Source organism: Cavia porcellus, unplaced genomic scaffold, assembly GCF_034190915.1.
Source record: "Cavia porcellus strain 051 isolate PalLab524CR breed Dunkin Hartley unplaced genomic scaffold, mCavPor4.1 scaffold_28, whole genome shotgun sequence".
In the NCBI taxonomy this organism is placed as follows: domain Eukaryota; kingdom Metazoa; phylum Chordata; class Mammalia; order Rodentia; family Caviidae; genus Cavia; species Cavia porcellus.
This window is the reverse complement of record NW_026947511.1, coordinates 11,959,832-11,972,789: the sequence shown is the minus strand read 5'-3', so window position 1 is coordinate 11,972,789 and position 12,958 is coordinate 11,959,832. Positions and strand designations below refer to the sequence as shown.

The following is a 12,958-nucleotide window of genomic DNA, read 5'->3' as shown; positions in this document are numbered from 1 at the left end:
GAATTTTGACAGATTTTTGTAGCACATTGATTGATTAGTTCATTGACCACTAAGTACATAGCAATGAGAAACAGGAACAAGGTGGGCCTTTGTTTCCCTTTGCTTGAGGTCCGAGGCGTTTCACAGTGGGTTGTTAGCCAATTCATCGCCTTGGTCTGCCAATTCCAGGAACATTTGTCTCTCACAAAGGGAACAAAGGTTGACACAGCAAACAGGTTACTTGGGGGACAAACATACAGAACAGCATACATTCATACATATATACATACAGAACAGCCTACATACATACAGAACATACAGGACATACATACAGAACAGCATACAAAACAGCATGATGATTCAGTCAGTTAATCTATATGTGGTTGGTGCTTCAATTATGTGGTTACTCGGGTAATAAGCATAGCAAAGAATGACGAAGTTCTTTTTGCTAATAACAATCTTTTTAACTTTTCATTTTGGTTTTTTAGCATTATACTACAACATTCTTCTCATTATCTTCCCAGCTCTGCTCTCTTTCACGTAGTCTCTCCCTGCCCACTCCATCCTGAATATTACCACCAAATAAATATTTTCAAAACCATCCTATCATCCTTTCAACTAGTTCTTACAAAAATAGAAATTCAGTATTTATTAATAGACTAAATCGTGTCACTAATCTGCCTGTTCAAAATATATCCACCAGCTACTTGTTCTATATAAGAAATAAATTTCCAAACCTGTTACTAAGGTTTCTTCATTTATGGCCCCTAAGATTTTCACTGCCATATTTTTTTTAATTTCTCCATAAAATCTCTCCTTTTTTCAGGACCAACCCCCCTCATCCGAGACTATACTCATTTCTCTCTCCTTTATTCCTAATGCTTTATCTTCTATTAGTCAGTCAACATCTTGAGAAGCCAGTGGGACACTAGGCCCCATCAGTAACTTTCCTCCTCCAATTCAGGTAGACAGGTATAGACAGGTATTTGTTTTGTATGAAAGAAATATGTAGTCAGGCATGTAGGCACTTATGTCTAAATCCAGTACTGGGAGGCCGAGGCAGGAGAATAACCAGTTCAAATCCTTCTTAGACTACATAATGAGACTGTGTCTTAAAAAAAAAAAAAAAAAAAAAAAAAGCAGGTATATAAAATGATTTTGTGAGGAGGCGGGGTTAAAGAGAATGATAATGCTCCTGGGTAAGTGAAAAACAGCTTTCAGGGACCAGAACTCAATGCTCTTAAACTATGGACCTTCTGAAAAATTTTTTCAAAGAAAGTCACAATTGATCCACTCAACGAGCATCTGTCTTTTCGTGTGTCTAGCTTGCTAAGGCCTGAGCAGCTGGGATTCAGAAATTCTCATCCACTTCATTATGCTTCTACCCAAAGTCCTGACCTTTCTTTATGAATTCTGTGTGCACCTCCCCCGGTCCATATTCATCACAAAGCCCCCTTATACCAGGAGCCCTGTGAGCCATCCTCACCTGGGTTTCACCATTCTGGGTGTTTGTCAAGCTGTCTCATCAGCAAACTTAACAAGATGAGGTGGGCTGGAGAATAAGTCACCCAGCGCCAACTGTTTCTTTTGTGATAAAACTTCAGAACCAAACATTACCCACTTGGGGTACTTTACCTATTCCTCCAATGTAGACTCAATAACAAAAGGATTTCAGTGATTGGCAGCCTTCTGAAAGGCTGAGTTTTAAAGAATGAGGAGATACTTAAGAAACAATGGTAAGCAAGGCCTGTAAGGTTTTTCTTCTTAAATTGATCCAGAGTTGAAGACAGAAAATTGTCACCTGAAGTGGTACAACTGCCCCCAGTCCCTTCCTCTATTAACAGTAGCAGCTCCTTCTGCGCAACTCTTGTCTTCATCAAGCTGAGTATGAGACAGGGTTGTGTCCAGCTCCAGTCTGTTAAAGCATCCTAAGGACAGTAACACTCAGCCACCAGCTGCATCACACTGACTCGGTGCGCTTGTTAAACACAGATTGCTGAGCTCCACCGCCAGGGTTCCGGCTTCAGTATTTTTGGAGTAGGGCTCAATAATTTGCTTTTATAAGTTCTCAGAATGCTACTGTTCCTACTACCACGTATTTGGACAATTCATCTAAATCAACAATTGTCCCTCCAGTGCTGCACATAAGAGTCACCTCAGAATACTTTCAAATAGTACGAGTTCCTATATCAACCCTTAATGAACCTGCTTCCCTGCAGTGTCAGCTTGGAGCAATTGTGTTTTAAATTTTCCACATGATACCATTGTGCACCCAAATTTTATAAGCCGCCGCTAAGTGTGTCAGCTAATAATGCTGGGTGTTCACCCACAGGGCCATATGTTGCAGCACCTGAGGAATCATTAAACTCAGACATTTATTAACTATACACAACATAATGCTTTCTTCTAAATGGCATGGGAGACTCTAAAATAAAACCAGACCTAACCTTTGCAGCCAGAATGCAACTGAGAAAAGTATACAAATAAGAAAATAGACAGAGATATTAAAAGAAATGTGTAACATTGAATCATCATTTAAAAGTGATAAACTGAGTCTTCTTTTGCATCTTCTGTTGCCTTTACCACAATATTGGATGAAGACATCTTTCATTTGATAATTTTATTATCAAATTTTACAAATGAAACAACTGATGCTTAGAAAGGATGTGCCTAGCCAAGATTATTGCTCCAATCATTAAACTTATCTGACTTCAAAGCTATGTCCTTAAATCACTCTTCCCCACTGACTTCCCCCGTAACCCTCCAGAGGGACATCTGCGGGAATCAACTGCTTCCTGTGCCTTCTTTCATTTCTGTTCCTTCCAGATTTATGCAGCTTTTCAGGCTTACGTGTGGCTTACAATGGTCCCAGGCTGAGAATGCAAAAGCAGAACAGTGCCATTCAATCTTAGCTGCATGGTAGAATGACAACTCGTGAGACCCAGACCATTTGAAGAGACACTGGAAAGGACAATCCAAATGTCAGTACTGAGCTGGTGAGCCTTTAAAAACTGGCCCCCAGGGGAAAAGCAAAAGCATGAATTTGTAGCATTTCCCTATGTTCGTGGCTTCCTTCATCTTACCAATGTGAGGCCCACTGGCTGAGAAGATTCTGAAATATTTTTATTCTTTTATCTGTTGATAGACACATTAATCCCATATGTTGGCTGCTGTGAATAATGCTACAATAAGCGTAGGAGTGCAGATGTCTCTGTGACATACTAATTTCATTTCCTCAGGCTGTATACCCAGGAGCAAGATTGCTGAGTCAAATGGTAGCTCTATTTTCAATGGCTGTAACAATCTACATTCCTAACAGTATACAAAGATTCTCTTTTCTCCATTCTCTTGCTGCACCTATCTACATTCTGTCTTTCTGATAATAGGCATTCTACCCAATGTGGAGAAACATCTTGTTGTAGTTTTGTTTACATTTCCTTGAAGACTAGTGAGGGATATTTTTTCATTCTGCTTTTGGTACATCTTTTGAGAAATATCTCTTTAAGCCTTTTGACCATTTTAAATGTGGTTATTTATTTTGTCACAACTCAGTTGAGTTCCTTAAGTATTTTGGATATTAGTTGCTTATTAAGTACGTGGCTTCCAATTAATTTCCCTTTCCTTCACTCCATTGTTTCCTTTGCTATGAAGATGCAATTTCATTGGCTTCTTTTTCTTTTGTTGCTTGTGCTTTTTGGATTATAGCTAACTAATTATTGTCCAGGACAATATCAAGAAACTTTCTTCCATTTTTCTTCTCGCAGTTTGACAGTTGTGAGTATACACATTTAGGTGTTTAATTCATTTGAGTAAACTTTTATGTAGCAAGAGAAAAGGGTCCAGTTTATATACAGGTACACATGCAGTTTGCTCTTTACTGTTTGTTGAAGACATTCTCTTTTCTGAATTTGTGATCTTGGCACCTTTGTCACACAGATCATGACTGCTTTTTAAGGAATAAATGCATACATTTATTGAAAATACTTGCCTTCCACATGTAATAATTAAACAAACAAATATTTTTTTTTCTCAAGTTTTATGTTTTTATAGGATTTAGCTTGTTCCAAAATAATGAAAAACAAACTTAGCACCTATCAGGCAGAGGAGGGAAGGTCCTTGAGGACCTTAGGAGACAGAGAAAAATATTGGGGCCACTTAGCAACTTAGTCACCATCTCAAAATAAAGTATTAGAAAGGACTGGGAATGCAGCTCAATTCTCAGTACCTTCCTGCCCCCACTAGAACTTGAGTTGACTCTCCTCCCTTTCTCTTCAGTTGAACACAGGCCTGAACCTCGCAGATGTTCAGGAGCTGGGTTACAAACAAAGCAGAGAGGAAGGGAAATAGGTCTGGACTGTTATCCTCTCCAAAGCTCATTTTCTCTTCTATAAAATTGAGGGCATTGCCCTCCCCATAGAGTTACTAGGAGAAACGCCTGAGGTGGACAAAGGAAACATGACACAAAACACACCGATTATTATTTTAAGAATGTTAAAATACATAGTGCTAGATAAAAACTACCCTTTGAAGAAGAGGTAAATTTCTCATCTTAGACTTTTCTCTCTTGGTCTTCAACGGCCTTCTGAATTAGGATATACTTTTTTCTTTAAACTCTCACATTACCCATGTTTAGGTAGAGGTTTAGGAAAGACACAGTTGTTCTGAGCCTTGACCAAGTGTGAAGAACAGAGAATGAACTAGATATTTAATTCATTTGAGTACCTGTACTCATGTATGCATGACTTTATCCGTGACTAAGTAAGAAGGTGGTTAATTCCTGGAAGCTCATTTGGCTGAAGAGGAAGAAGAAGGAATAGAGAGGGGAGATGAAAGGAAAAAATTCTTTGTGGACATCTTAGCGGTGGTGCCTGGCAAACAGAACAGCACAGATTCCAAAGCAGCAGACATTTACCCTCGTGAGATTTTGAATATTTCATGAAGTCAGACTGTATGTCTGAACCCAAATGCACTCTTTATTTTTCCCTTAAACTACCACCTTCACCAGTAAAAACTGTCTTAAGTGCCAAACTACTCTCATTTCTGTTCCATTTTAAACCACATACTCTCTCTTTCTTTACTCAAACAAGCCACTAGTCACCTGCTAGCCAACTCCGATATTTATTTGAATGTCTTAAGATCAATAACAACCTCTTTTAATGGTCTTACTCATCCAAGACCTCAAGGGTCCGTTCAACTTAAAAGGCCATCGGTCTGAACTGAGATACTATTGCCCTGATTTCTAAATAATTAATTGTACCCGTGATCATTTTCAACAGGAAGAATTCAGTTATGGGGACATCCAATTGCAGTGGACTGGGCAGAGCCAGAAGTAGAAGTTGATGAAGACACAATGTCTTCAGTGAAAATCTTATATGTAAGAAACCTTATGCTGTCTACCTCTGAAGAGATAATTGAAAAAGAATTCAACAATATTAAACCAGGTAAAACATAACGTGTTAAATTACTTCTTCAAAATATACTTTAGAAGAACTTAAACTTCAGGCGATTTCCAATAAATTTAAAGAGAAAGCATTTTATTTAGCTCAACCTTACAATCGAATGTAATCTACTCAAATTATATCTTGCTTTTGAGTTAGGAAATAAGGACATTTGTTTTCTCACCACTTAACAATGTTATTATTTTATATTTATCTCTGTGATTATTTAATAAATACATATTTCCTTAACTAGGCTATAGATGCCCTGAGTTCTTTTTTGTCAACTTCTCAGTCGTGAGTCAGTTTGAGGGCTTGAGATATAATAAATGCTCCACAGATACTTAGTGTTTTAACAAATGCACGGCTATACCCACAGGGTTTCTCAACCTCAGCACTAATGACATTTTGGAATACATGATTCTTAGTAGTGGGGATCTCCCCAGTCGATTGTAGGATATTCAGCAGCACCTTGGGCTCCTTCACAGCAGACCAGTAGGAAGTTCCAACCAGTAGTGATCCACGCACTGTAACAACCAAAGTATCTACAGACATTGCCAAGTGTACCCTAAGGGTAGGCAGAACTGGATCCAATGGGGAACCACTGAGCTCATGTAATACATTTGTCACTTCAAGTACATGAGTGGGGAGATATCAGTTCATTTGGATAATGAGAAAGGGGAAGGGATAGAGTTGCTGCTCATATCAAGATGTCTTAATATTAATTCTAAGTCATAAGATTGATTCTCCACTTCTTTCTTTTCAATGTGGGAGCTACAATACTGAGATAGGTGAAGTATTTTATGAAACAATATCCAAATGAGCATTTCCCAAAACCACTTCTGAACATCAGTTTTATGAACTCTTAATGTTATTGGAAAAAGGGTCATGTGATCAAGCAAGTTTAATGCCTTATTCTGCAGAAGGGAGCATTTCTTTATTACAAGACTTGGAGTCACTGCCCTCCTAGCATGGTTTGAACTCTCTGAGAGATGAAGAATGCCTCATATTCCAAAATTTGGATCATAGTTCCTCCTTTGTGGTTGACCACCCTGTGAAATTACTGTATTGGAATACACTGTGGGCAATGCCAGCCTATGGCTATCATAGTACTACCATCTTTCCATGACAGAATGCGTCAGATTCCAGGTAACCTCTGCAGGATGCTGACAAGCATGGACCATGGTGCTACACATTAAACCACCTGAGAATATTCACTTCACACACTCATGTTGTGTTTTCCCCACTCGGTATTATTTCAGGTATAACAGAATGACAAGCAAATCAGTCTCCCTGAAGACAGTAAGGATGTCACTTTCTCCAGATCTCCAAAGATCTGTCTTCTTTAACCTAAAGAACTCAAGCTTCCCTTCCATTTAGTACAATAGTTTGCTTCCACTTCAATAGCCCCCCTGCGGACTAGGCATGACACTGTGCATGTTCACAGCATGTCACTGATTCATCACAATGTCCCTATTACCTATTACTTATTAATTCTGTTATTTTCTAGATAATAAAACCAAAGCCCAGAATAGTTAAGTGGCTTTGCCAGAGTCTCACAGCCAGAAAGTACAGACACCAAGGAGAAGCTCTGTGGGCCCCACTCCCATCCTCATTCCACGCACTCATTCACACAACTGTTGCTCCTTCAGTAGCTCCTACGTGCCAGGCACTGTGGGCACTGCTGCCTGTGTGTGGAAGGAGTTGAAGACGATCCAAGAGAACATCAGGACAGCCCATTCCTGCCATGCAGAGGAGAAGTTCCATGTAAGCTGAGATCAGAAAATCGATGTAGTCACAAGAACAGATACATATGTGTGTTTGAATTACTGCTCTATTGTCATATCTTTATATCTTGTGTTGTTTTCTACCTTCCCAAGAGAAATGATATGTGTATATTATATAACTAAAAAGTACTTTTTATGGAAAAGGGTTAGAATAAGAAACTACTTAGAGCATGCTTCTTTTTTGTGGTTACTGATTATCCACTTTCCTGGTCTGTGTATTAGTATATGGAAGATAGATGTTTCTTCAGTACCAACTTTATTTAAACAATAAATACTAGCTCTCTCTCTCTCTCTCCCTCTCTCTCACTCTCTCCCCTTCTTTTCTCCCTCTTTCTGTTCTCCTCAGTCTCCCTTCCCATCAAGCCTGAAGTGTGCCCCAAAATTTTAGAATTCTGGAGCATATCCTGAGACTAATGCATCAACTTTCAGGGTTCTATACTAATGCATAGATTATTCTTTTTTGAATCCTGCAAATGAATATGAATTGCCAAGGCTGAGTGTTAAGCAAATATCTGCTCCGTGTAGACAGTAAAGTCACAGTTAACTAATTCCTTTTCCAGGGAACAATGTAGTGTATTTAGGCTATACTTATCTAGCAAAATCCATGAAGAGAAACAAGAAAATATTGTTTAAAGATTCTATTTAAAATTTGACTCCTATGGAGGAACCTGACTAATCCCTGCAAATATCTGACCATGTATCATTTTAACACTAATTAATCTGGAATATATTATATTGTCACTGAGAAACACAAATGACAATTGGAACTGAAACTGCAGCTAGAAAATAGCTGCTCGTTCTCAGAGCAACCCAAGGGTATCTACTGTAATTCTAATTGTAGCATAAAATCTGATCTCCCTCACACTTTATACCACCAGAATCACTAGAGGGGCTATTAAAACACAACTTGATCATCAACTTGGGCCCATGAAATTGCGTTTCTCTGAAGTTTCCAGATAAAGCTGGTGCTGCCAAGGGTTGTCTTTGAGTCCTTGATGTTTTCCCAATTCCTCAAAGTTCGGCGTTCTCTTCTTTTCTAATGAATGGACCACAAATAATGACATGGTTATTCTGTGGCCTCACCCTCTGCCAAGCGATGATCAATAAATCAACTCCTGTGCACTAGAAAGAAATACATTTAAAAAATAATAAACCTACAGTGAATACTACTGCAAAGAAAGCCAGCTTTTATGTTACAAACTCTAACATTCTGATTTTTCTGGTTTGTTTGTAATTTTTTTATTAGTTGGGTAATGTTTTGTTTCTTTTGCTGTTGTTTGGGATTGTTTAAGTTTTTATCTGGGAGAATTGATGTCTTTGTTCTGTTTCATTTTGTTGTTGTTGTTGTTGTTTGGTGGTTCTGAGGACTGAACCCAGGCAATACAGAGTTAAAGCACCAGCCTTCTGTTTTTATGTTTTTGAGACTGTCTCACTAAGTTGCCCAAACTAACCTGGAACTTGTCTTTCTTCTTCAGTCTCCTAAGTAGTGGCCTTAGAGATATATACCAACATGCCAATCTAATTTGTATGTTTTATATAGTTAAATTTTCATACATCAAGTTTTCCAAAAGAGGTACCTCTGGACACTGTCACCCAAAATGCAAAATGACTGTTGATATTTGCAAGCAGAATTTTTGAACATCTGAATCTATTATCATATCTGAATGCCAAGTAACTAATGTGGCTAATAGAAGCTGAAGTGTGCATTGACTGATAACGTTCCTTCATTTCGTGGGTATTTATTGAGTAGTCCCTATGTCCAAGGTGCTACCTGGGGGTTAGATGCAGATGACCCTAAGGTACTTCTGAAGCATACCCTTACTCTCAGAGATCTAACAGATGAGGCAGGGGAGCATCACAGAAGATGACCCTGGACAAGTAGAGGTCATCCTGGCTGACTTCTTCTCACTGCTAAGACAAGTCATGGAGCAGAGCACAATAATCATCCCCTCTTACATTGCAAGGAATAAAGGGACCATATCAAAACTTCAGTGAATTAAATGATGCATGCCTCATGAACTCAGATACCTTTAGTATAACCAGATAATGTTGCTCTGTATAATCATTGTCTTATGAAGTCAACAGTTTAATGCTAAGAAGGAAAAGAAGCATCATAATATTTTAAAATTATTCTCAGATTCCAAGTCTGCTGTATTCCAGAAAAAAAGATAATTCAGTCTTTGAACCATGTGGTAGAGTGAAAACTATAACTGTCTTTGTGACCATAAATTTGAAAAGGTAATTGAGCATTGATGGAAAAGGCAGAAAGAATACTTTCTCTCTTCTTACTTTGCAATATCATAATGTCTTATCTCACATTGTGTCTGGAGACCATGGGTAAAAGAAGAAAGCCTCTCAAAACACGTGCAAATTAGTGTAAACTAAAGAGGGTAATTGGCACACTGGTAACTAAACAAGTTTCCATCTTGCCTTCACTCTGAACAAAAGTTTTGTTTTTAGAATTGAATATGAAACAATACTTTAAAATGTAACATTAAAGCAAGTTAGTGCAATTATTATTTTTATATATTACCATCAATATGCACAACAGTTACTCTACTAACAATAGGCTAGTTTGGTTTGTGTTTTATTTTAAATAATAATGTAGATAAACTTAGCAAATATTTGTAAAATATCAAAGTATGCCAATTAAAATATTAAGGCCTCCTTTATTCATTCCAATTTTTCTTACCATTCCTGAAAGTAATCCCTATTACTAATGGTTTGGTCTCTATCTCTCTAGATCTCTCTTTCCATAGTTGTATTTCTATATATTTTTACATATACATTTTGATTGGTCTTTTTAAAACATAATTGTATAACCTCATTTTCTAACTTTAAAAATAAACAATAGGTCTTTGTTCTTTAATCTAAATAGATAAAGATCTACTCTGTTTTCTTTAAAGATACCGTGTATTAACATAAATGTAGGTCGGTTATTTAGCTCAGTGGCATAAGCGCCTGACTTGCAAGTGTGTAGTCATGAGTTTGATCCCCGGTACAATATATATATATATATATAAAATATACCAGACTTAAGTGCTTCTATGAAAATGGACATTAAATTGCTTTATTTTTACCATTCTAATAGTGGGCATAACATATCCTTATGCATAATAGTTGTGCATATGTAAGTATTTGTTTTGTATAAAACATTCCTCCAAGTAAAAATAGTAGATATTTACAATGTTTCCAACCTTTAGATATTACGATAGCATGGGAGAAACTTTTGGACCTCAGATATTCTTCCAGAAACAACTTAATATTTTATATAATTTTTTATTTGAATTTTATTGGATAGGACAGAGGAAATCTGGTTTTGGATCCTAGCTATGTGGACTATGAATTTCATTTACTTTTTCAGAATTATAGTTTCCTAATATTTAAGTAAAAATAAGTAAAGAAAAATTAAATTATTGCTAACCTCTATTTTAATTCTAAAATTATATAACATGAAACAGGTAAGATATACTTCTGGTGAGGACATTCAGAGGTAATCAGCTAAATATAAGCTTATGAAAAGACCAATTTATTTTTTACTTCTTTTATTGGTACATTTTAAACATACATAATGATCACATTCATTAGAGGGAGTTTGTACCCACACTTAATGTATCTTGACTCTTTTTTCCCTAATCCTCTCTTCCTCCTTCAGCCTCTCTTCTGCTCCTTATTTACAAAAGCTTTGTTTCCATTTTCCTCCGTCTATTCTCTTTTTCCCCTTCCTTCCTTTCTGCCTTCTCTATCGCTTCTTTCCCTTGAATATCTGGCCAACGCTGAGCTACCGAATTCAATAATAGTTTCCCAGGCATCAAGTATTATCCTTTACTTTACATAATATGCAAAAAGTAAGGTATTACTAAACTTAAAGCTCATGTACATGTATGAACTATGTGGTATATTCATCATGTGCCACAAATATACACAAATAAAATAAATAAAAATTGTTTAAAACTATGTAATTTATAAAGTATAAAACACAAATTTATAACTAATTATAACAAATCAGACTGCTATTTTAAAATTATAAGCAAAATCTTTCATGCAATATGTAGAATTTTAAATCCATACACATGAAAGTCTGGATAGGATCCTACTCACATTCATGGGAGGTAACTACATCATTTTCAGTGCTGTCTCAAGTTTGCTAACAGCTCTCACTCTGTTTACAGGTGCTGTGGAAAGAGTGAAAAAAATACGGGACTATGCCTTTGTGCATTTCAGTAATCGAGAAGATGCAGTTGAGGCTATGAAAGCATTAAACGGGAAGGTAATATAGAAAGAAGAAAAAATGTGTAGATTTTTTTCCAAGTGTGGACATCCTATTCAAAGGAGCTCTGCTATGAGTCGATCACACTCTAGCTTTCCCCATTTCTGACACGGCTACTGCAGTCACCTAAAATGATGGGAAACACAATGGAGAACGGAGATGAGCTACTATGTCCAACTCTACCTCTAATGTTTTTCAGATTTGGACAAGTCATTGGTTCCCCATTTTCTTAGAAGGAAGATTTAAAGTAGAATGTTTCAAGGGGATCTTCCTCAACTCCAATTTTCTCTTGTTTCTGTCCTGTGTAGTGCAGTACTTTAAAGAGTCTATGGTCAGAAAAAACGTCAAAATAGTTGTCATTGTCGTCAGAATTTGATCTTTCTCCTGTCGAAAGCTTGGGATCACTTTGCTTACAAGAAGAATGTCTGGAGTGTTCTAGAAAAACTGATATACTATGTACAGCAATCTAATAAACACTAAAAGCCTTACATAGACCACTTTTCTTCTCATAATGTGCAGGATCAAAAAAAAAGATGCTAAAAGTCTCCTGAATAAATAAGAACACAAACAAGTATGTAATGTACAGTCAGGTAATATCATAAAAAAGATATTTAAAAGTAGTAAGAAAAGTTCACAGGAAGAAGTAAAAAATTCTCAGTCTCACTCCCACGCCTTCTTTCCCAATCTCTTTCCACCTCTGTTTAGTAGCTCCCAAATGCTCATCAAATCAAATGATTTCTTCATTAATTTCCTTCCCCTCTGTGTTATTGTGCTAGGTAGTGAAAATTATATTCCTCCCATAATAAGCCTAAGGTTTCTTGTAATTATATAATTGTATAAATTTGTAACAAAACATATATCACATAATAGAGACTATTGGATAATCTTTTGCTTCCGTGACTGTATCTAGATTATAAATTCATACCCAATATATCAATGAACAATAGGTCACTGTCAGACCTATTGTGGTCATCTTGTGTACCTTGCCAACAAGAATTACTCAAAGAAAATCCATCTGGCAAACACACATGAACCTATACAAAGACAAGATAGGAATAATTGAAACATTCACTAAACATACAACAGATGGTCAAACACCCAAAAGAAGACCTGTTGTTAGGAGTCAACCCACACTTACCTGTTCTGATATCTTTTTTCTTTTTTACCACAACAGGTGTTGGATGGTTCCCCCATTGAAGTGACCCTGGCCAAACCAGTGGACAAGGACAGTTACGTTAGGTACACCCGAGGCACAGGTGGAAGAGGAACTATGCTGCCAGGAGAATATACGTACTCTTTGGGTCACATTTATGATCCCACCACAACCTACCTTGGAGCTCCTGTCTTCTATGCTCCCCAAGCCTATGCAGCGATTCCTAGTCTACATTTCCCAGCCACTAAAGGTCACCTGAGCAACAGGGCCATTATCAGAGCCCCTTCTGTCAGAGGTAATACCAGTCAGCTCTTGCCTTAGCACACCCCCACGA

At 37.2% G+C, this 12,958-nt stretch overlaps 1 protein-coding gene across 3 annotated transcripts in view; it reads left to right on the top strand.

Moving 5' to 3' along the window:
• The window catches only part of A1cf (APOBEC1 complementation factor), an 87,121-nt gene that overhangs the window by 58,051 nt on the left and 16,112 nt on the right, over window positions 1–12,958 (top strand). For all 3 annotated transcript variants that reach the window (XM_013156973.3, XM_003473560.4, XM_063239511.1), the window contains 3 exons: window positions 5,256–5,420; window positions 11,374–11,471; window positions 12,646–12,919. In XM_013156973.3, the coding sequence (XP_013012427.1) occupies window positions 5,256–5,420; window positions 11,374–11,471; window positions 12,646–12,919 (537 nt within the window). The remainder of the gene's footprint in view (window positions 1–5,255; window positions 5,421–11,373; window positions 11,472–12,645; window positions 12,920–12,958) is intronic.